General features: G+C 39.5%; 1 protein-coding gene across 1 annotated transcript in view; it reads right to left on the reverse strand.

The window, feature by feature from the left end:
* ATM (ATM serine/threonine kinase) overlaps positions 1–23,669 on the reverse strand; it is a 127,344-nt gene that overhangs the window by 102,004 nt on the left and 1,671 nt on the right. The window contains exons 3-10 of the mRNA XM_080816705.1: positions 23,282–23,391; positions 21,076–21,173; positions 20,881–20,993; positions 19,324–19,469; positions 15,526–15,690; positions 3,060–3,225; positions 2,149–2,387; positions 195–358 (exon numbers count right to left, since the gene is read on the reverse strand). Of these exons, the coding sequence (XP_080672831.1) occupies positions 195–358; positions 2,149–2,387; positions 3,060–3,225; positions 15,526–15,690; positions 19,324–19,469; positions 20,881–20,993; positions 21,076–21,147 (1,065 nt within the window). The 5' untranslated portion in view covers positions 21,148–21,173; positions 23,282–23,391. The remainder of the gene's footprint in view (positions 1–194; positions 359–2,148; positions 2,388–3,059; positions 3,226–15,525; positions 15,691–19,323; positions 19,470–20,880; positions 20,994–21,075; positions 21,174–23,281; positions 23,392–23,669) is intronic.

The raw sequence follows: 23,669 nt of genomic DNA on the forward strand, positions 1-23,669 counted from the left end.
CACTAGTTTTCATTATGTTCCTATGTGCAAAATAATTACTAAATCAGAACAGCAATTCCAAATTCAGAGTTTTGAAAGGAACAGTTACATATACAAAGTAATTTTACAAGGCTTTTTATCAGAACACACATTTAAAAAACCCAGTAAAAGGGAAACTAATAGAAAACTTCAAAATGTGACAAGACCTACTGTACCTGGTGACAAATATCTGCCATCAACTCAATCAAGTTTTCCTTGACAGCAACGTTACGAGAGCCTGAAGAATACTTTCCTCTGCTTCCTATATGACTTATCTCGTTAATTAGCAGATCATATAAGTTATATAGGATACTTCTCCATTTACTTGATTCATAAGCACCTATAATTCAAAAAATTAGAAATACAGTTTATGTCTACACTCCATTCGCACTGCCAATTCCCACAGAACCATTCAGCTGTTAAGGTGGAAACCGGTCCAGCCATCCATTCTGTACTAGGGCCTCTTCAGACAATATCCTGGCAGGCGCGACTTTGTAACACTGTCTGGCTCACACTCAGCTATTTGTTGTAAAATTCTTCTACACTCTGATCTAACTTTCTCTAATCAGCTCCATCAAAATCCCAATCAAAACCTAGTTTCTTCTCTCCCGAGGCAAATACAATTAATATGTCCCATCATTTGTATGAGGACCAAGTTCTCTGTCATTAAGGGAAAAACATTACTAGTTCCTTTAGTGTACAAATGACATGTTGCCCAGACTTCTCCTCATTCTAGTTGTCTGTCCCTAAACACACTCCCGTACACTTATGTCCCTCTTGAAATGGCGACTCTACGAAATCTGGTAGACAGGATACGCCCATTGCGATCTGACCAGTGTGGGTAACAAAGGAGCTATTACTTCCCACACGAACAATAAAATCTATTAGTATAGCCTAAAACCACATGAGTATTTCTGGCAGACTCATCATCCTGCCAACTTCCAATTCATCCTAAATACACAGTTAACCAAAACCCTAAACATACTGTGTCATCTCCTGGATAAGCCTGATCTTTATCCTGTGTGAAAGAGGAAACCCTAAGAAAATCCACCATTCTTTGACTTAATAGTGGTTTCATGGGCTACAAATACATCTAACTTCACATAGGTAAAGAGCCCATTAAACATAGACAGTTACTTTTGGAAAAAAAAAAAAAAATGGCTATCACAGTTTTCCACCATTTTAGCTGTTTCTCAGTGGAGCTTGATTTCCTAACAAGGGCCTTACACTGGCCATGATGAATTTGTCCAAAGGCTAGTGCAGGCACAAAGGTAAACACAATAAGAGCCTGAGGGAACCCACTCAGTTCCAGTTCCACCCAATAAAATTCCTGTCCACTGAGTGAAGCTACACCATCTAAGATTTTTTTAAAGATTATTTTTAATTGAGGTATAACTGACATACAACATTAATTTTGGATGTACAACATAATAATTTGGTATCTGTATACACTGTGAAATGATCACAATGCCTTACATAGTTAACATACCTTACGTAGTTACAAAAAAAGTTTTTTCTTTGTGATGAGTACTTTTAAGATCTACTCTCTCAGCCACTTTCAAATACGCACTATCTGTTATCAAGCAACACTCTCTTGCTGAGACAGATGGAATGGTATCAAAGAAGAAGACATTCATTTCTGGTTTCCCCAGCAAACAGCAGCCTGGACTGAGTGTGAGGTTTAAGGCAGTATAGACACATCTTCCTAAGGAACTGATTAATCTCTCTGTTCACAGTCCACATTGATCTCTTTTACCTTCTAGTAAGAGCAGCGTGTAGACACACAAGACCCTGCCGTCTCCAAACTCACTCACATTCCAGTCTGTGCAATCCCTTCCGGCACCTAATTATTGCCACGTCAACAGCTGCTAGAGGAACAGCATCTCCCATTCGTCTGTGTTCCTCACAATACTTACGAATGTACTAAATACATGGTAAGGCAGAACAGGATTTGCTACCACAGCTTCAAATTCTAAAAAAAAAAAGTGTGAGAAGCACCCTCAAGACTAATACCATTAACCAAGTCCGACAATCCAGAGGAAGGTCATAACCTCCTACGGAATAGAAATTTCATACCTTAAGCTTCTATGTTTTAATGAAGCAAATTCAAAACAGCAAAAAATTGTATACCTTTTTCTTGAGTTCTGGCTCCCTTTGGATGATGCACATATATTTGCAGTTGAAATAATTCAATAATTACTTCTTTTAAGGAATCATTAAGTCTATGTTGAGTCCAAATATAAAGCAAGGTAGGAAGAATTTCATCTCCTAATTGACACACTCGAATTCGAAAGTTAACAGCCAGTGTCTTGAGGAAGATAACAAATGCTGCTAAGATGTGATTTAGACCTGCAGAGCTCTTTTCCTGTCTGTCACAGAAAATAAACATACTCAGCTTGGTGTAACAGGGCAGAAAAATGAAAACTGAAGGCAGTTATGAAGTTGCATGCTAAAAAGGAAAAAAAAAAAATCGCATCTTCAAGAAACAGTAGACTTAGTTCCAGACCGATTCAGAAACAAAAAAATCTGAGCAACAGAACAAACAAAACAGTTCTTCTTTGGTGCTGAGCCATCCTTCCTACTCGCTCCCTGCTGCTGAAACACTGTGCAAAATGACACGGAACTGATTTCTAACACCGCCATGTATACAGCGTTTCACATGACAGACTGGGTAATGTCACACAAATGTCAGATACTGACACTTCCAAAGTCTGTTGCTATTTTATTTTTCTTAGTATATCTATCTTCAAAAATGGAGGAAACGAAACTACTTAAGAGGGCATTTAGTTTTTCCTGTCACTAGATAAGCAACACTGATCTTCCACTTACGAACATGGTTTTCATGCTCCGTCTGCCTTTGGATATTCAGGAAGCAGACAGCTGACACTTTCTTTGGGAATCTACTAATTCTACTATAATGGGCCAGTTTTGTTTTGTTTTTTCAATTGGTAACATTTTTAGTTACTGGAGCTAAAACATGGTCTTACAGGAAAATCAAACGGGTTTTCAATACAAAGCAAAACAAAAAGAGATTAGATTACCTTGCATGCTGAATAGCTTTGGAAAAGAAATCCAAAAATTTGGAATTTAATCCATCAGTTTGCGAACAGCATCCTTTGGTCACAGCATGAATTATTCTAGCCACTAAAACTCTATTAATGTCTTGTGCAGGTTTAAGGTACAGACTGAAGTACACAGAGAACAATTCTAAAAAAAAAAAAAAAAACAAACATTAGTTATTAAAAAGAAAAGTATCAAAGCATTTAACTTAAAGGTCTTGATTTAATTTAAATTTCAATATTCCTGGCCAGCTGGGTGGCTCAGTCAGTTAAGCATCCAACTCTTGGCTTCAGCTGAGGTCATGATCTTGGGGTCCTGGGATTAAGCCCCGTATCAAGTTCGCACACAGCGGGGAGTGTGCTTGAGGTTCTCTCTCTCCCCCCTGCCTCCTCCGCCCCACCTGCTCGCTAAGTAAATAAATCCTTTTAAATAAATAAATTTCAGTAATCCCATAAAAAGAAAAAGATTTAAAATTATACTAATTTACATTTATTTTCTATTTTTATTTTTTAAGATTTTATTTATTTGTCAGAGCGGGAAAGAGAGAGAGAGAGCACAAACAGGCAGAGTGGCAGGCAGAGGCAGAGAAGCAGGCTCCCCACTGAGCAAGGAGCCCAATGGGGGACTCGATTCCAGGACCCTGGGATCATGACCTGAGCCGAAGGCAGCCGCTTAACCAACTGAGCCACCCAGGCATCCCTTAATTTACATTTAATATGGTAAAAGTATCACATCCATATTTGACTTTATTTTACATAAAATGCCTTCAAGAGAGGAACAACTTTTGGCCAGAGAGTATGTGCAGCCAGCCCTCAGACAAGTTACTTGACTTCTATCTGTGTTCCTTCCTTTAGGTCTAACAGAGCATGGGACACAGTGCACAGGCCACTGCTTTGTCTTGAGACGGTCTGATTAATAAAGAGTGTAAAATGTATCAAGAATGCTGTCAAGGGGCTGAGATTTTACTCTACTTGTAAGCTAAGGGATCAGAATGCCAGTTTCACGGATGCTGGCAGAAGACAGACTATTCCTGACAGAGTACCTTCCTTTGTGCATAAATTCCTCAATCCCCAAGGCAACATGAAAAGGGACAAGTGACACACATGCAAACAGTGAGCGAACCCTCGAGCTTTCTGCAACACATAGGCAGCAAGTAAACCTGTCCTTGGCTCCGAGGAAGCCATCATCTCTGTCACCATCTCCACCTTCCAAGGTTCACGATACCCACATACTTAAAAAAAGTCAGGAATAAAAAAAAAAAAAAGTCAGGAAAAAAGCAGTCAGGGTTGCTCATAAGTATGCAGAAACGGTGAGATACGCTGAGGATCGTCTCCCAGAACCAGGAAAACCAAAGCTGCTAATGCAGGATTTGCTCCCCATGTAAATAAAAAGAGAGTCCTTGGCTGGTAAAATGAGTGAGAGTAACACCTACTGTATCTTCCTTTTTAATTGTATGTATCACATAATTCTGCAGAGATCATTTAGAATCAGATTTCAAACACAAAAGAATAAGGATAATATAAATACCTCAAACATTATTTTAAAGAAAATGATTGTTCAAACGATTCCTATCGTAGCTGACATTAATTTATACAACTCTGCATCAGTGCTTCCAAATTTCTGTCATTACAATACCTAAATGGTTAAAAACTGTGAGTTAATACATAGAAATGTGGAAACAAGAAAAATGGAGCTGGAGGGGACTACCTGGATGGCTCAGTTGGTGAGGCATCTGACTGCAGCTCAGGTTATGATCTCAGGGTCCTGGGATTGAGTCCTGTGTCAGGCTCTGCTCTCTGTGGGACATCTGCTTCCCCCTCCCTGTCCCCTGGTTCCCCCAACCCCCACTAGTGTGCACACATGCACGTGCACACTCTCTCTCTAGTAAATAAGTAAAACCTTTAAAAAAAAAAAAAAGAAAGAAATGAGTGGTTATCTTGATCATTTCCCTTTTTTTTTTTAATTTTTTTTTTAAGATTTTATTTATTTATTTGACAGAGATCAGAAGTAGGCAGAGAGGCAGGCAGGGAAGCAGGCTCCCCGCTGAGCAGAGAGCCCAACGCAGGGCTTGATCCCAGAAACCCTGGGATCATGACCTAAGCCGAAGGCAGAGGCTTTAACCCACTGAGCCATCCAGGCGCCCCCGATCATTTCCCTCTTATTACCTGATAGGAGCAGAGAGGTGAAATGAGAATACCAACTATCTTCAATTAAAGCTCAAGCTTTAGGCCTTTTGTTAGTTGGGGGAAGTGATCCCAACTCTCACAGAATCCCACATACTATCCTACTAAGTGGTTAAAAAAACTGGCATAAGACATTCAACGAAAGTTGCAGAAGCGTAGAATTCAAAAAATAAAGAGAGGCCGTAGGACATGCTTGCAGGTGAATTCATTTCCCCCATGAGCTCAACAACAAAAAAGCTCAAAGGACAGACAGTGAAGGAACATGATAATAAAAAGAGCTTCGGGAGTTAATAAAACTCAACTAACTGTAGATTCCTTGGGACTTTATACACAGACAACCATGCCACCTGCAAACAGGAGCAGTTTCCTTTCTTCTTTCCAACCGGGATGCCTTTCCTTGCCGCTCCTGGCCGAGCTGCCCTGGCTAGAAACTGCAGTACAGTGCTGAACAGGAGTGGTGAGAGCAGACGTCCTTGTCCTGTTCCCAACTTTTTATGAAAGGTTTTAAATCACGGATTCAATTTCTTTAATAGCTACAGAACTATTCAATTACCCATTTCATATCAGGTGAGTTCTGACAAGGAGTGGTTCTAAGCAGCTGGCCCGTGTAATTCAGCGGTCAAGTTGACGTGCACAGGGTTGTTCAAGGCGTGCTCTTAATACTCTTCTAATGCCTGTAGGATGGCAATAATATCCATTTCCTCCCTACTCTCACTAATTTGTGTCCTTAGTCACCTTTACTAGCAGTTCTAGATTTCACTGATATTTTCAAAGAATCAGCTTTGTTTCATTAAACGTTCTCTTCTGTTTTTCTGTTTTCAATTTCAGTGATTTCTGCTCTTCTGCTTGCTTCAAAGTTTTTGGTTTTGTTTTTCTAGTCTCTTGAGATGAAAACTAAGATTACTGATTTGGTATTTTTCCCTCTTGTAATATAGGCAGTTAATGCTATAAATTACCCTCTCAACATAACTTTAGCTGCATTCTACAATTTTTGACATGTTGTATTTTTTCATTTTCATCCAGTTCCAAGCTTACTTTGATTTCCTTTGAGACTTTTTCTTTGACCCATGAACTGAGACTTTCACAAAAGTACTACAAAGGACAAAGGGCACTGTGGTAGAAATAAAGAGAAGAACAAATTTAGGAAGGGCAATCAGAAAATGGCAGTGACATTTAAGCCAAGACCTGCAGGGGGAGAAGAAAGCAGCCACACAAAGGGGAGCCTCTGCCAAGAAAAGGACAAATGCCACAAGGGGAGAAAGGCCTTGTACTCTCAAAATAAAGAGGGCGTGAGATGATCCACAGCAGTGTCAGACGGAAATACTAGAACACTTTTTTTTTTAAATTAAAATTAATTACAAATAAAAATCAACCTTTAGGGGTTGGCCTGGGTGGCTTTGTCAGTTGAGGCTCTGCCTTGGTTCATTTCAGGTCATGATCTTGGGTTCTTGGGATCGAACCCTGCACTGGGCTCCCTGCTCAGCCCAGGATCTGTTTCTCCCCCTCTGCCCCTCCCTGCCTTGTGAACATGAGCGCATAAGCATGCTCACGCTCGCTCGCTCTCTCTCTTAATCTCTCTCTCTCTCATAAATAAATCTTTCTTAAAAAATCAAGCTGGGGCACCTGGGTGGCTCAGGGAGTTAAAGCCTCTGCCTTCAGCTCAGGTCATGATCCCATGTGGGATCATGATCTACTTGTGATCTTTGTCTGTCAAATAAATAAATAAAATCTTTTAAAAAAAATCAAGCTTTACTGATATTTAATATAGAAATCAACAATGGCCAGTTTGGAAGATAGCTTTGGCAGCTTCTTACCAAACTAAACATACTGTTACCATATGACTGATTCAGCAATCACACTTCTTGTTATTTACCCAAATAAGCTGAAAATTTTATCTGCACATGGATGTGTATAGCAGCTTTATTCATAATTGCCAAAATTTGGAAGCAATCAAGATGTCCTTCAGTGAGTGAGTGGATAATCAAACTGTGGTACATGCAATGAAATATTATTTGGTGCTAAAAAGAAATCAGCTATCAGGCCACCAAAAAACATGGAGGGACCATAAACACATATTACCAAACAAAAGCAGCCCACGTGGAAAGACTACATACTGTGTGATGCCAACTAAATGACATTCTGCAAAAGGCAGAATTAGAGACGGTAAAAAGATCACTGGTTGCTAGGGATCAGTAGGAGGGGAAGGATGAACAGGCAGCACACAGAGGACTTCCAGGGCAGTGGCACTATTCTAGTTGATGCTATAATGGTAAATACATGTTGTTGTACATTTGTCAAAATCTACAGAACGTACAACACCAAGACTGATCCTAATGTAAACTCTAAATTTCAGGTGAGATGAGCTGTTGGCGCAGGTTCGCTGCCTGAAACAAATGTGCCACTTTGATGCAGGATGTTGACAGCAGAAGCAGCTATGCATGTGTGACGGGCGGTTTATGGGAACTCCCTACTTCCTGCTCAATTCTGCTATGAATCTGAAATTGCTTTAAAAAGATAAAGTCTGTTTTTAAGAAAATGTCTGGAAACCACTGGGTTAGAGAACCTGAATAAGAGCCACTGTAGCTAGAACACAGACATATGCAGAATGGGGGTGGCTCGTACAGTCTGACAGGTAGGCAGAAGCAAAATTACCCAGTGCTTCCAAGGCCTAGAAAAGGAGTCCCTCCCTATTTTATCCTAGTTGTATAGGAAAGACACTAAAGGTTTTCAGTATTTCTTCCTTCCTACCTTACTAGGAAAACTACCTTCCTCCTTGGGACAATCCTAGGGCTTACTCTGGAAACACTTATTCTCAGCAAACACAGAGGGGCACTTGGGTGGCTCAGCTAACAAAGCATCCGACTCTTGATTTCAGATCAGGTCACAATCTCAGGGTGGTGGGATCGAGTCCTGTGTTGGGTTCCACACTGGGTGTGGAGCCTGCCCGGGATTCTCTCTCCCTCTCCCTTTGCTCCCTAACCCCCCACCCATTCCTGTGAACAACTGCTCTCTCTAAAAAAATAAAAATTAATTAATTAATTTAAAAAAAACACAGTCCATTTTCTTGTGTATTCAACCAGTGTTTCTCCATGGACTCCTTCCCATTTCGCATACATATACTCCAATCACTCCCATCTTCAACAGGATCGCTTTTTCCCTTCCCCGTACAACCAAAGCTTTTGAAAGTGCTGTATTTGCTAATCCTTTTCCTCACCTGTCACTCAGGTTTCACATCAGTCTTACAGAACTAAACACCATCAACCAACAGGCTCTCACTGCCATGTCTAGAATGATTCACCCAACAACAGCAGATATACATTCTTTTCAAACGGATATGGAGTACTCACCAAGTCAGACCTTATCCTGGGTCATATTGTAAATAACTTAGATGAGAAAAAGTATGTTCTCTGACCATAATATATTTAGACTGAAAACTATAAAAGGGAAAACAAAACGGGAAATTACCCAAACAACTGGAAATTAAATAACATACTTCCGAATAATCCAGAAGTTAAAGAACTGTCAAGAAAAAATAGGACATGTTTTAAACTGAAGAAGAATGAAAACAACATTGTCAAAATGTATGAGATACAACAAAGCAGTTTAGAGAAAAATTTACTGTATTAAATGCACATATGAGGGAAGAAGCTCTCAAATCAATGACCTAAGCTGCTATCTTAAGAAACTAGAGAAAGAACTCCTCAAACTCAACACACACAAAACAGACAATCATATTAAAAAATGGGCAGAAGATATGAACAGACACTTCTCCAATGAAGACATACAAATGGCTACCAGACACATGAAAAAATGTTCATCATCACTAGCCATCAGGGAGATTCAAATCAAAACCACATTGAGATACCACCTTACACCAGTTAGAATGGCCAAAATTAGCAAGACAGGAAACAACGTGTATTGGAGAGGATGTGGAAAAAGGGGAACCCTCTTACACTGTTGGTGGGAATGCAAACTGGTGCAGCCACTTTGGAGAACAGTGTGGAGATTCCTCAGGAAATTAAAAATAGAGCTTCCCTATGACCCTGCAATTGCACTACTGGGTATTTACCCCAATGATACAGATGTAGTGAAAAGAAGGGCCATCTGTACCCCAATGTTTATAGCAGCAATGGCCACGGTCGCCAAACTGTGGAAAGAACCAAGATGCCCTTCAACGGACGAATGGATAAGGAAGATGTGGTCCATATATACTATGGAGTATTATTGCCTCCATCAGAAAGGACGAATACCCAACTTTTGTAGCAACATGGACAGGACTGGAAGAGATTATGCTGAGTGAAATAAGTCAAACAGAGAGAGTCAAGTATCATATAGTTTCACTTATTTGTGGAGCATAAGAAATAATATAGAGGACAAGGGTAGATGGAGAGGAGAAGGGAGTTGAGGGAAATTGGAAGGGGAGGTGAACCATGAGAGACTATGGACTCTGAAAAACAACCTGAGGGTTTTGAAGGGGCGGGAGGTGGGAGGTTGGGGGAACTACCTGGTAGGTATTAGGGAGGGCACGGATTGCATGGAGCACTGGGTGTGGTGCAAAAACAATGAATACTGAAACAAAGAAACTAGAGAACAAATTAAGCTCAAAATAAATAGAAGAAAAAAACGAATAATAAGATGAGAAATCAATAATGAGAGAGGCAATACCACTAGAGCCTACATACATTAAAAGGATAAAAAGGCAATAACATCTAAGAACTTTATGTTCCTACATCAACAGCTTAGCTAAAATGTACAAATTCTTAACCAAATTACCAAAGCTAACTGAAAAAGGAAGAAACTAAATATTCCTATATCTATTAAAGAAACTGAATTCATAGCTAAAAACCTTAACAACTGGGGCGCCTGGGTGGCTCAGTGGGTTAAAGCCTCTGCCTTCAGCTCAGGTCATGATCCCAGGGTCCTGGGATCGAGCCCCGCATCGGGCTCTCTGCTCAGCAGGGAGTTTGCTTCCCCCTCTCTCTCTCTGCCTGCCTCTACCTACTTGTGATCTCTGCCTGTTAAATAAATAAATAAATATCTTTGAAAAAAAAAAAAAACCCACATTAACTAAAACAAATTTACCTAGTAATATGTAAAAAGGATAATACATCATGCCCTAGTGGAGTATATCCCAGAAACACAAGGTTGAATTAACCTATGAAAAATTCATCAGTGTAGGGACACCTGGATGCCTTAGTCGGTTTAAGCGTCTAACTTCGGCTCAGGGCACTATCCCAGGGTCCTGGGATCGAGCCCTGTTTTGGGCTCCCAGGTCACCGGGAGTCTGCTTCCACCTCTCCCTGCTGCTCATGCTCTGTATCTCTCTCAAATGAATAATTTTTTTTTTAAATCTTAAAAAAAAAAGAAAAGAAAAATTCATCAGTGTAATTCATCCTATCAAGAAACTAAAGAAAAACTCATAGGATTATCTCAACTGATGAAGAAAGAAATTTAACAAAATTCAATATCCACTCATGATAAAAACCATGAGCAACTAGAAATTGAAGGGAAAGTTGTCAACCCATACTGATAGCTAATATCATGCTTAATATCTAAACAATAAACGCTTCCCCCTAGAACCAAAAACAGAACAAGGTGTGTTCTCACTACTCCTATTCAAAATTATACTGGAAGAAAAACTACAAAACTTCTAGAAGAAAACATGGAGGAAAAGTTTTATGACATTAGATTTGTCAATGATCTCCTGGAAATGACACCAAAGGCAACAAAAAATATACAGATTACTTGTACTTAGCAAAATGAAACTTTTGCATGCCTGAGTGGCTCAGTCAGTTAAGTGTCTGCCTTCAGCTCAGCTCATGACCCTGGGGTCCTGGGATCCAGTGCTGCATTGGGCTCCCTGCTCAGCAAGGAGTTTGCTTCTTCCTCTGCCCTCCTTGTGCTCTCTCTTTCAAATAAATAAATCAAATCTTTAAAAAGAAGTTTTAAAAAAATAAAACTTCTGTATATCAAAGGACACGAACATCGGAGTTAAAGGCAACCCATGAAATGCAAGAGAATGCAAACTATATATCTGATAAGGGGTTAATATACAGAAATTATAAAGAACTCCTACATTTCAACAACAAAATAACCCAATTAAAAACTGGGCAAAAGGGGAGCCTGGGTGGCTCAGTGGGTTAAAGCCTCTGCCTTCGGCTCGCGTCATGATCTCAGGGTCCTGGGATTGAGCCTCAGGGTCCTGGGATTGAGCCTCGTATGAGGCTCTCTGCTCAGCGGGGAGCCTGCTTCTCCCCCCCACTCCCCCCCCCCCGCCTCTGCCTGCCTCTCTACCTACTTGTGATCTCTGTCAAATAAATAAATAAAATCTTAAAAAAAAAAAAAAAACTGGGCAAAAGATGTGAGTACTTTCCAAAAGATGACATACAAATGGCCAATTAGCATACGAAAAATTCAACATCCCCAGTCATTACCAAAATCAAAACCCCAATGAGATACCACTTCACACACACACACACATCAGGATGGCTGATACCAACACAAGAAAAAGAATAACTGTTGGTAAGGACACAGAGAAACTGAACACCTGTGATGGCTGCTGCGTTTGTAAAACGGGTTAAGGGACGCAGACCTTGTGGAAAACAGTTTGTTGGTCCTCAACACATTAAACAGAGAATTAGCCTATGATGCAGTGATTCCACTTCTGGAGAAATACCCAAAAGAACTGAAAGAAAGGCCACAAAGAGCTATTTGAACACTCCGGTTCATAATAGCATTCATGGGGGCACCTGGGTGGCTCAGTGGATTAAGTGTCTGCCTTCAGCTCAGGTCATGATCTCAGGGTCCTAAGATCGAGTCCCACATTGGGCTCTCTGCTCGGCAAGGAGCCTGCTTCCTCCTCCCTCTCTCTCTCTCTCCCTCTCTCTCTGCTTGCCTCTCTGCCTACTTGTGATCTCTCCCTGTCAAATAAATAAAATCTTAAAAAAAAAAAAATAACAGCATTCATTATTCATAACACCCAAAAGGCAGAAACCACTCAAGTGTCCAATGACAGAGGAATGTCCAAATGCAGTACATATACCCAACTCAGTCTTAAAAAGGAAGGAGACCCCGAGACGTGCCACCCCGTGGATGAACACTGAAGACACGAGAGAAATGAGCGCAGTAACTCATTCACCCAAGGACAAAGACTGTTCCGACTCCCCTCACTGGAGGCAGCCGGAGGAGTCAAACTCACAGACACAGAAAGCAGAACGCTTGTCAAGGGCTGTGAGAGGGGGGAGAGGGGCAGGTGTTGCCTATGGAGGACAGCATTTCAGTTTGGGAAGATGACCGAGGGCTGCAAATGGACGGTGATGGTTGCACAACAATGTGGACACACTTAATAATACTGACTCTATACTTAGAAAGGGTTAAATGGTAAATTTTATGTGATGTACATTTCACCATTTAAACTAATCATACTGAAGATCCCTGCCAATATAATACAGCAGAAAAAAAATAGGTGAAAGTCACATGGCTCACAAATGAGGGGGAAAATACAGATAATATATGACTATCTAAAGAGAAAATCCCACAGAAGCTACAACAGAGCTCCTAGATTTAATAAGTGATTTTAGCAAGGTCCCAGGGACACATTAATGACACAAAAACCACCTGTATGATAGCAATGAATATGGAAATTGAAAATTTTTAAACTACTTACAAACTACTGCAAAATAAATTTATAAAAATACATAAATTCCGTATGCTAAGAATCATAAAACACTGATTTATTTAAGTAAAAAAAAAAAAAAAAAACTAAACAAATAAAGAGAGGTATCACGTTCACAGACTGGCAGACTCCATGTGGTCAGGAAGTCTGTTCTTCCGGTCTTGTACTGATGGAAGTTCCTGTGATGGGTCCTGAGTGACGAACCACCCCGACCTGCACGCGTGCAGGCAGCTGAAGAATGTTGCTGGTGAGACTTGTGCTACATACAGAACTTGGGAGCCGGCCTCCAGGTCAGAAGTGGCCTTTCTGGTCTGGACACGAAGAGCTATAAATGTTGCCTTCCATGCCCTCCAGCTCCAGGCTGGGCTGTTCCCCCACCCCCAGTGGAATCCGGGAGGGGAGGCAAACTCACCTAGACCAGGCTCCTTGAATATGCAAAAACATGATAATACAGGAATGTGACTAGCTCCAAACTGCACACAAACAAACGTCTAACTCCAAACCCTGTCTCTGCCCTACCGCCCTATACTGCCCTTATGGGGTATGGTTTCCCCAGTGGGGAGGATGCTCTGTCCAGGCTTCGCAATCGAGACTCCAGCTGGGGCTTCCCCAGCTGACGGGGCTGGATGCTGTACGTACCCAATTTGACGTAACTTTGTCTTATTCTCCCTTACTTACCATTGCCCTCATCTATGCGTAGATTTTCCTTTTCTTCTGTTTCTATTAGATTTTTATAATATCAATGAAGTGTTTTTCCCCTTCAAAACTGAGAGTATGGGGGCGCCTGGGTGGCTCAGTGGGTTAAAGCCTCTGCCTTCAGCTCAGGTCATGATCCCAGCGTCCTGGGATCCAGCCCCGCATCGGGCTCTTTGCTTGGCGGGGAGCCTGCTTCCTCCTCTCGCTCTGCCTGTCTCTCTGCCTAATTGTGATCTCTGTCTGTCAAATACATTAAAAAAAAAAAAAACAAAAAACAGAGTATGGCTGCTGTGAATCTTTCCTTCAGGACACTTTCTTAATTGTTCAATACATTCAGTGCAATCCCCACCAAAACTTCTGCAGAGCTTTTTGTAGGAATCAATAAGCTAATCCTAACTTGATATGGAAATGCTGGCTTGGCCTCAGGGCATCTTTTCATCTCACTCTAAACTCTCCCTCTAGACTACCTTATCTCTAACTGTGGGTTCCATCAACACCTCTACCAAAGATATATTCTGAAACATAAACTTCACTCCTTGAGTATAGTCCTCACTGGAGAATGAAGTTTAAGAAAAGGGAGCTAACTACAAAAATAATTCAACCAAAGGGCCAAATTATGAGAGATGACAGTAATATGCTCAAAAATAAAGAGAGGATTTCAGAGAACAGGTCAGTCACAGTAAGGAGACTACAGCAAGGATTCTCTTTGTTTCAGTGAGACCCGTGGTTAGAAGTACTAATCTAAAATACGCAAACCTCCTGAATACTTAGGATGGACCACGGTGGTGAGAGACATGTCAGAGTGTCCTGGAAATAAACCTATTCTCTTAAACTTGTTGTGAAGATCAAGTTTGGGACACAGCCTCCCTCACGCTTGGAACAAGAACAAAGGCCTGAGATGATACCTCAGAAATTAACACTCAAAGCTAAAAAGGGTTCCATTCATATGGGAACAGTAGAATATACTGCAGGGCACTGATTAGGTCACAGTTTTACCATCCACACGTGTCTTTTTTTGATATGAGAAACTGACAATAAACAATACAGATAAATGTCTTTTCATCTAGTTAGCAAAATTTATCTTAAATACTTTCCATGAAAAACACAGAGTTTCTAGATTTTCAGTGGTGGTCGTATTAGATGACTTGGACATATGGCTTAGAGTCACTTCATTAAAGCCAAACCCCATTTCACCCACTGAACCAACTCAGAGAAAGAAAGGCTCCACCTCTGAAATCCATAAACTCAAATGTTTGTCTCTGATCATAACTTTCTTCCTTTGTGGTCTCACAGAACTTTTCACCTAGAAATCAAACAGTAGATTCCTCCGACACCCACTCTACTTATGTTGCAGTCCCTGGGTCCTACAGATCCTTTCTACTATTTTTTACCTTATAAGTGACCTGCTAAATGCCTAATCCAGTGCATGCTTTTGTGGTTTAGCATTTCTACCACCCTTAAAATGTCATACCCCTTCCAACCTGAAACTCTGTTACTTTCACTTTCATGACATCTCTCCTTATTGGTTTTCTTCTTTTTCTTTTAATCATGGTGAAGTTTAGGTGTCACTGATGTGGGAACTCACTGTGCCCAAACACATCTATGTTATGGTGCACTGTAATTTTTGGTTCACTCGTTTTTTCCGCCATTGGCCTATGAAGGACTCAAGGACAGGGATGGCTTCTATCAACTGTGACGTTCAAGTTCTCATAGAAACAATTATTTAGGAAGTTCATAATAAAGAAAACTAAGGGCTGGATTCTGTAAGTATTTAATTTTACTAAGATGCCGTTAAACCGCAACGTCACTTGGGGGATAAAGATTCTGACCCATCTTCTGGTGACATTTCATTTCACAGAAAAAAATTTACAAATAACAAACTTCAAAACATACCTAGCCACTGTTGCTGAGATATTTCACACCAGTATTTCCTCACTGAGAGAATGTCCTTGAGCAGAATGTTGCTACAATCTGCTCCATAAATGGCACCATTAGATGAATCTTTCACTGTATCCATGATATAATTCAAGAGTTCTTGACATTTCAGTCTGGGTGCTCCTATTGAAAAATAAACGAATAAAAACATATAAATCTTAAGAAACACAGGAACACTTGGAATTGCAGTTATATGAGTAATTCCGTATGGGACATTACTATGAACTCTTTCTCATAGAGCAGGAATTAGCCAACTGGGGCCCATGGGCAAAATGCTCCCAACTGCCTGTTCTGAGAACTAAAATTTTCCTGGGTCACAGCCATGTCCATTCATTTACATACTAAGGCTACTTTCATGCTACAACAGCAGAGCTGACTAACTGACACAGAAACTGTATAGCCTGCAAAGTCAAAAACATCAACTGGTCACTTTACAAAAGAAGTTTGCTGATCCCTATGGGAATATATAGCAAAAACAATCATCCACCCCATCCTTAATAATTCACAATTTCTGGCACTTGACCTAAAATGATCCAGTTTCTTGGTACTTTTTACAAAGAATGAACTCATTAGAATAACCGAAGATTTTAAGAAAGAGGGGGCACCTGGGTGGCTTAGTCACTTAAGTCACTTAAGTCACTTAAGCACCTACTTTCAGCTCAGGTCATGATCCTGGGGTCCTGCTCAGCAGGGAGCCTGCTTGACCCTCTCCCTTTGCTGCCCACCCCCAACCTATGCACTCTTTCTCTCAAATAAATAAATAATCTTAAAAAAAAAAAGAAAAGAAAGAAAGAAAGATTGTAAGGAGAATATTGGGCTTTGAAAACCAAATTACTTTCATATTATACAAAAGCATTTGTGGCATATAAATATGTAAGGCTCTAATATTTCAGGTTTTATTTATTAGAGGTCCTAAAATTAAGAGTCCTAAATATTAGAGGTCCTAAAATTAAGATTTTATTTATTTATTTGACAAGAGAGATCACAAGTAGGCAGAGAGGCAGGCAGGCAGAGAGGGGGATGTGGGCTCCCTGCTGAGCAGAGAACCCGATGCGGGGCTCGATCTCAGGACTCTGGGATCATGACCTGAGTCCAAGGCAGAGGCTTAAACCACTGAGTCACCCAAGCGCCCCGACCTCCCAAAAATTCAGTATTAATGGGTAAATTTTTGAATGCAACAAAAGGACATTTAAAAACTGTCTTTTATTTTCAGCAAATCACATCGATGTCGCAGCTAATATTTTACTATATTTCAATATAAACTATCTTAAAATGGCATATAACTTTTTTGTTATATGCTATGAACAGACCATAAGTCATATACATATCTATTTATATTCTAGTTTTGCACTTTCTTATGAGGAGTTAGCGTTTTCTTATCAAACTACAGTAAATAAATACTGACACAACTGTTTATCATTTTTACTTGAGGTTTATACCACACTCTCAGGCACTGGACCAATGATGAAATGCACAATCACATGTTCCTCTGCTGTGACGCCCTGCAGCCCCTTCCCTCTTACAGTCCTCGTAACCATCTCTTAACTATAACATCTATTATATGATAACAACCCTAAGGAATTACTTAATCTCTATATGGCAACACAGCCGGGTAACTGTCCTAAATAGTATTTGCTTAGTAAACATTTATTAACTACATAAATTAATGTCATGATGAAATCATATGTCCCTGTGGCCTTAATCTCAACAAATTTCCTTCGTCTGCCAAATTTGAGAAAGGTTTCAAGAATTACACTGAAATTCTTTTCTGAGGAAACCTGCCTCCAAAGGACAACTAAAGTTGACTAAGGAGAATTTAAGGACCCTCATAAAACTTCGCATTTTACAAAGATGGGCTTTCTATCCTCTAGGCCCCACCTACGTGGTGTGCAGAGCAGACAAACGCCTACATAAAAGAATGAACGATAGTTACTTATTGCTTCCTTCCCCACTGTCGTTTTCGAATCTTTGCCTCTTTTGTCAGACCGTGAATACCAACACTAAGTCTGGACGTGTGTTTCAATTCCCATCAACTCCCCAACTCTTTGAAAAACACAAAGTGAGAAGACATGATATAACGCTCTGGTTTTGTTCGGAGAATAAAGATGCTTAACTTACAAAGTCAAACTAGAAAGAAAAGGAAGCCTCAAATAAAAACACAAACTTTCAACCATTTAAATAATCTTACTCTGATAATTTCATCTACTTATTCCTGTAACCCAACACAGTGATACTTTCACACATTTTCCAAGTATACTTTCCAATACTGTTAATTTTGTGACTAAAGGTTTTTTCACCATAAAGCAAAATTATACCCTGCAAACTTTTCTAGTGGGCAACAAATGGGCCCAGATATCTTTCTCTTGATAATGCTGTAAGTACAAATTAAAATAGGTTAACCCAATGTTAGCAACCAAGGGAACAAATTTTAATAAATGCAGGGCTATCATTCAGGACAAAAGCAGGTGCACAGTATTTCTGTGTAGCTTTCCTCTGCCTGTGCTGGAGTCCTTGACACAGGCTTGCCACTATCCACACAAACTGCCACCTCAGAGCCGGAAAACTGAACTTCTGCTAAGCCACTGCTTTTTAGACTCAAATCTCATACCACCATTCTGAGATAGCACTCACAAACCATCTATATCCTTCCACTTAATAATGTTTACCAACACCAGGCTTTTCTGATTCTTTTTATCTTATTAAGTCTTTCACTTCAATGCCAGTAGAGTTACCATACTGTGTTATAGTACTTTCGGGGGCCCAAAATAGTGATTCAATGGCTTTTCTGATTCCTAAACTAAACCTGGAATCACAAAGCCACATCTTTGTGTATGAAGAGTAACAAAGTCTGAGCCCAAGAGTCCCTAAACAAATATTTCTGCTTCTAGCTTTCAACATTGTAGAAAGCCCCTTTCCTTACATAGGCCTACTGCTATCCCGCGCTTTGGGTCAAAAATATCAACTCTTTAAGACAACCACAGCCCCCATTCAAAGCGGGAAATACATGGCTCATGAGGAAGCAAAAAAACCACTGGGCATTTTTTTTATTTAATCAATATTGGGTATAGTGTTAGTTAAGAGGGGGGGTTCTGATTGCCAAGAAAGCTAATGTAATCTCAAAATGAATTAGTAAAAGTACAGAATAAAAGATATACAAGTCCTGCTCCACTCTGTACCAATCAGAATATGGCTATCATTAAGTCCTACACTTTGAGATATAATTAAACTAAAGAAAATTCAGAAGAGAGTGACATAAAAACTAGGGTTGAATGAGCTGAATAAAGTACATCTGTTTAGGTTAGAGACGATGAGTCAAAGGAAATGTCAAAGCTAACTTTGAGAATCTCAAAGGATAGCATTCTGAAAAAACTTATTAGGATTTTTCTGTATTATCTCAGAAGGCAGAAGCAGTAACAAAGGGAAATAGGTTTCACCACTATTAAGGCTATTCAAAGACAGGGAAAAAAAAGCCTAAAAAGGTATGTTTGATCATTACAGCTCCCTAAGTGCTAGGAACAAATAGAGGGGATCCAAGAAGAATGCGCAGTTGGAATACTAATTTTTAATCCTTCCTGGAGACTATCATTCCATGCTCGCATAAATTCCTCCAAATATTTGAACCGATCATATATTAAAAACCATTACATGTACCACAAATTAGAGTTAGCACTAAACGTTTACCTCACCATATTCCAACCAAACTCATGCAACAGTGACCTTTTAAACCAGCTATTTATAATAAATAACAGTACTTACTTTTATTTGCACATTTGATGAAGTACTTGACCAAACTACTGAGTTCTTGCATCTTTTTCTGCCTAGTGGCTTGTGTTGAGGCTGATACACTTGGTTTCGCTGTTCTCAGACATTCTGTTTCTTTCTGAACATATTTCTGTAAAAATCTTCAAGAAAACAAAGTGGAATTTCAGAAACTTATTCAATGCTTGAATTATTACAACAGTGTGAAAAATCCTTTACGCCATCACAAAGAGAATCTCTGAAGCGAACACGCTGCCATCAATGTGCCAGCTAAAAAAAATAATTTTCTCTTTCAAGGCATAATACCAATTTCAAGTCTGTTCTGCAAAGTTCTAAACTGTAACCTCCATGATTTTCTGTTGCTTTACTGCTTGTTTTCTCATTTTACTACTAAAAGCTTACAATGCTATTGAGCTCTCAGTTCTCTTTTACTTGTTATTTTGTACACAACCCAAACCTTTCCAGGTAGGTGGCAACGTTTCTAGCTTTTGAATGAAGTCTGCCTAGAAAATATTCATGATTTTTTGGAAGTGCCAGGTACCTACTGGACCTACCTGATTTGCTTATGTAAAATAATACTCATCTTTAGGTAGGAACCATTTTTGTGGTATTTGAAATGAACTAAGTAACCAGAGAAAAGAAGCATGCATTTTTTAATGTTATCTGCACTGAAATCTCTAAGTCCATCCAATACCAAGTAAGTGGTAAAAATAAAATTTCTAAACACTTAAGAACAAGTAAATATAATTTCCCCTTGGCTGAAAATGTTATTTCGAGCTTCCCAGTATTCTACATTAAAATATTTTATTCATTTTTCCTAAGTTTTACAACCTATTTCTAGTTACAAACGGACTTCAGAGTTGAAAATTATGTCTTGATGTAAAAAGTCATCAATTCTGTATGGCACTCCAGTCCAGCAATCAATTGTCTTTCCAAAGCCTGATGTTTTTAACTGCATTCCTACAGAAATTATTCTGTAATTGTTTTCTTAATTACAATTTAATATATAGCAGTTATTCAGAGCAATATTTAAAGATGTAAAAGTAACAATAAAGCATTTATAACTTATTCTCCAATTTGAAACAAACTTTTTATCTTAAAGTCTTCAATGAACTAATATGAAAGGAATCCTCTCTAATCTTGAGTGAGATCTAAGAACTTTCACTGAACAAATGGCTTAAAAACTTTTTCTAGGGGTGCCTGGGTGGCTCAGTGGGTTAAGCCTCTGCCTTCAGCTCAGGTCACGATCTCAGGGTCCTGGGATCAAGCCCTGCATCGGGCTCTCTGTTCAACACGGAGCCTGCTTCCCTCTCTCTGTGCCTGCCTCTCTGCCTACTTATGATTTCTCTGTCAAATAAATAAAATCTCTTAAAAAAAGTTTTCTATAGGAACATCCTTTAAAAATCATGTTTCAGATAAATATCAAGCACCAACTTTACATGCAAAGCACAACAGTATACAGAAAACAAAGATAAGTAAGACCTACGGACACAAAAATATCACAACAAGTAAGAATGAAAGAGGAAAATAAAGACAGTAAATGGAATGGAGTACCTAAAAACAGCATCCCAATTCAAGTATTTGCTTTGTTTGGAATCTGAATGTCGATCTAAATGTTGAACAGTTTCAGGATCCCGAATCAGGCGCTTAAATTTCTCAACTTCTTTCTGAAAATGAAAAAGAACACAGTAATGGGTTGCCAATCACACACTAATTTCAAGAAAAGATTAAGTTTCAGTAATTTACTACCCTTCGTTCTGCAGCTCTATCATGTTCTAGTTGACGGCAGCAAATAAGCAGATCATTAAGCGCTAAACTCATGGTTCAGAATTTCAGAAAGCACATCACTGTGAAAAAAAACACATAAATGCAAAATTATTTCAAATTGTGGTATTACTAGTCAGATCAGACTATACAATTAGAGGCATACTGTAACCACACAATTATTTTTCTTAATGTTTCCACATTCAAATGAGATTTTCTTAGAATATATCAAAACAAAGCTTCAACATGGAAATGGGTACTTGTTTGCAATAGCAGGATAAAAACGGAAACACATAATTTATTTTTCTGAGACCTTTTCTATGAAACACGATGATTCAATTAAAATGTAGAAGACCGGGGGCGCCTGAGTGGCTCAGTGGGCTAAGCTGCTGCCTTGGGCTCGGGTCATGATCTCAGGGTCCTGGGATCGAGTTCCACATCGGGCTCTCTGCTCAGCAAGAAGCCTGCTTCCCTCTCTCTCTTTCTCTCTCTGCCTGCCTCTCTGCCTACTTGTGGTCTCTCTCTGTCAAATAAATAAATAAAATTTTAAAAAATAAATAAATAAATAAAATGTAGAAGACCAACAGAAGACAGCCTGGTCAAGAATAAGGAAAAGAGGGGCACCTGGGTGGCTCAGTCATTAAGCCTCTGCCTTCCGCTCAGGTCATGATCCCAGCCAGGGTCCTGAGATCGCATTGGGCTCCCTGCTGAGCCAGAAGCCTGCTTCTCCCTCTCCCTCTGCTGCTCCCACTGCTTGTGTTCCCTCTCTGTCTGTCTCTCTCACTCTGTCAAATAAATAAGTAAACCTTAAAAAAAAAAAAAAAAGAAAAAGGGAATAAGGAAAAGAAAGGGATGCCTGGGGGTCTCAGTCAGCTAAGTCCGTCTGACTCTTGGTTTCAGCTCGGGCATGAACTTGCGGTGGTGAGACCAAGCCTCTGTGATGACTGAGAGTCGATTTCTGATTCTCTCTCTCTCCCTCCTTCTCCCCACTCCCCACCCGAAGTGCATGCACACTCTCTCTAAAATAAATTCAAAAATTTAAAAAAAAAAAAAAAGGGAAAAAGAGATTTAAGGATTTAACAGCTGCCTGACCTGTTTTTAAGGATGACCAGCTGATTTAAGGATTGACCAGCTGCACTATTTAACTTTTAATTATTTAACTCTTATATGGAGTAACAAGATACATCATTTGCTGAGCCATAAGATGGAATTGCTTATGCTTTGGAATTGCTATGTAGGAGGTTATCAGAGCTAGTAAGCCTTGCCTAGCACTTAAGTCTCAGCTGGCTTTACGGTTCTCATTTAAAAGATAAAAATTCAAGTGCAATTATGCTCCTGTTTCAAAAGGGAATTAAATACTATAGTGCCAAAAATTAACTACACGTTACTATGCCTTTATAACATTGCTGTAGCCCACCTCCTTTTAGGTTTTCTGACATAATCAAACCTTCCTTTGATAACGTTTCAAAAAAAGACAAAAGAAAAGCATTTTGTGTCATTATTTCTGACCTTCTTACAAGAAAGCTTCATTTTTGTAAGACTATAAGTGTTTACAAACAAAAACTTTTTTTGTCCTTGCATATCTCAAGAGGAAAAAGGAGAGTCCTTCTCCCATCCGTTCATATAAACTCCACTCATTCTTTAAAGACCAAGTATGTATCTTTGCTGTTATTTCAGTCCTAAAACTGGAACTGAAAGACCATGTCCAATCTTCTTACGAAGGAAGAAATCCCTCCTATAAAAGTATCTAAACACTCCCCTTAAATACTCTGAGAGCACACTCCCTAAGAAGCCGACCTATTTTGTTGGTAGGTAGCTCTAATTCGCTTCTTCATTTTTACTCATTAGGCTGTTGTGACTCGTTTATCCCTGTAACAACCTCCTTCACTCTGCTGTAGATTAAAGGTTGTTATTTACCCAAGAGTTTGTCATTTGATTGTAAACTTCTTGAGGAACAGGGTTATTATTTTTATTTTCCATTCCCTCTTATCTAGGACTCTTTCCCCTTCACACTCAATCATGGTTTAAAACCCTTTTGATTGAGTCAGTAAGGAAAATAAAACTGGGATCGTAACCAACAAAAACACCTTAACAAGATCCATATCCAAAGAACCATAAACGTAGGCATGTTTATTCCTAAGTATACTGAAGATGTTATTTATAACGTAATAAAAAATGCAAGTTTACTGACCATGTGACACTTCCAGGAAGATGCAGCCCTCAACTTCTTTTTTTTTAAGCTGTGGTTTTTTTATTCTTCTCCTTCTGTGTTCCTCTCTTCCGTTTCTCAAAGATTGATTACTTTGAAGAAAACAAAACAGTTCAGTCAGGAAATGTTCTTTCACTGATCCATGCAACAATATTTACAGGGCCACTACTTGTTTGAGGTACTATGTTAGGGGTAGCCAGACACAATGAATTAAACAGACACAAATCCTTCCCTTGTGGAGTCATAACTGGTGGGGGAGAGTGACAATAAACAAGTACAGTGAAAAATCAATGCCTAATTCCAAAGTATGATATAAGACTCAAAAGAGGAAAATATACAGTAACAATGGAGAGGATCACTTTTGATAAGC

The sequence above is a fragment of the Martes martes genome, assembly GCF_963455335.1.
Source record: "Martes martes genome assembly, chromosome: 10".
Classification (NCBI taxonomy): Eukaryota; Metazoa; Chordata; class Mammalia; order Carnivora; family Mustelidae; genus Martes; species Martes martes.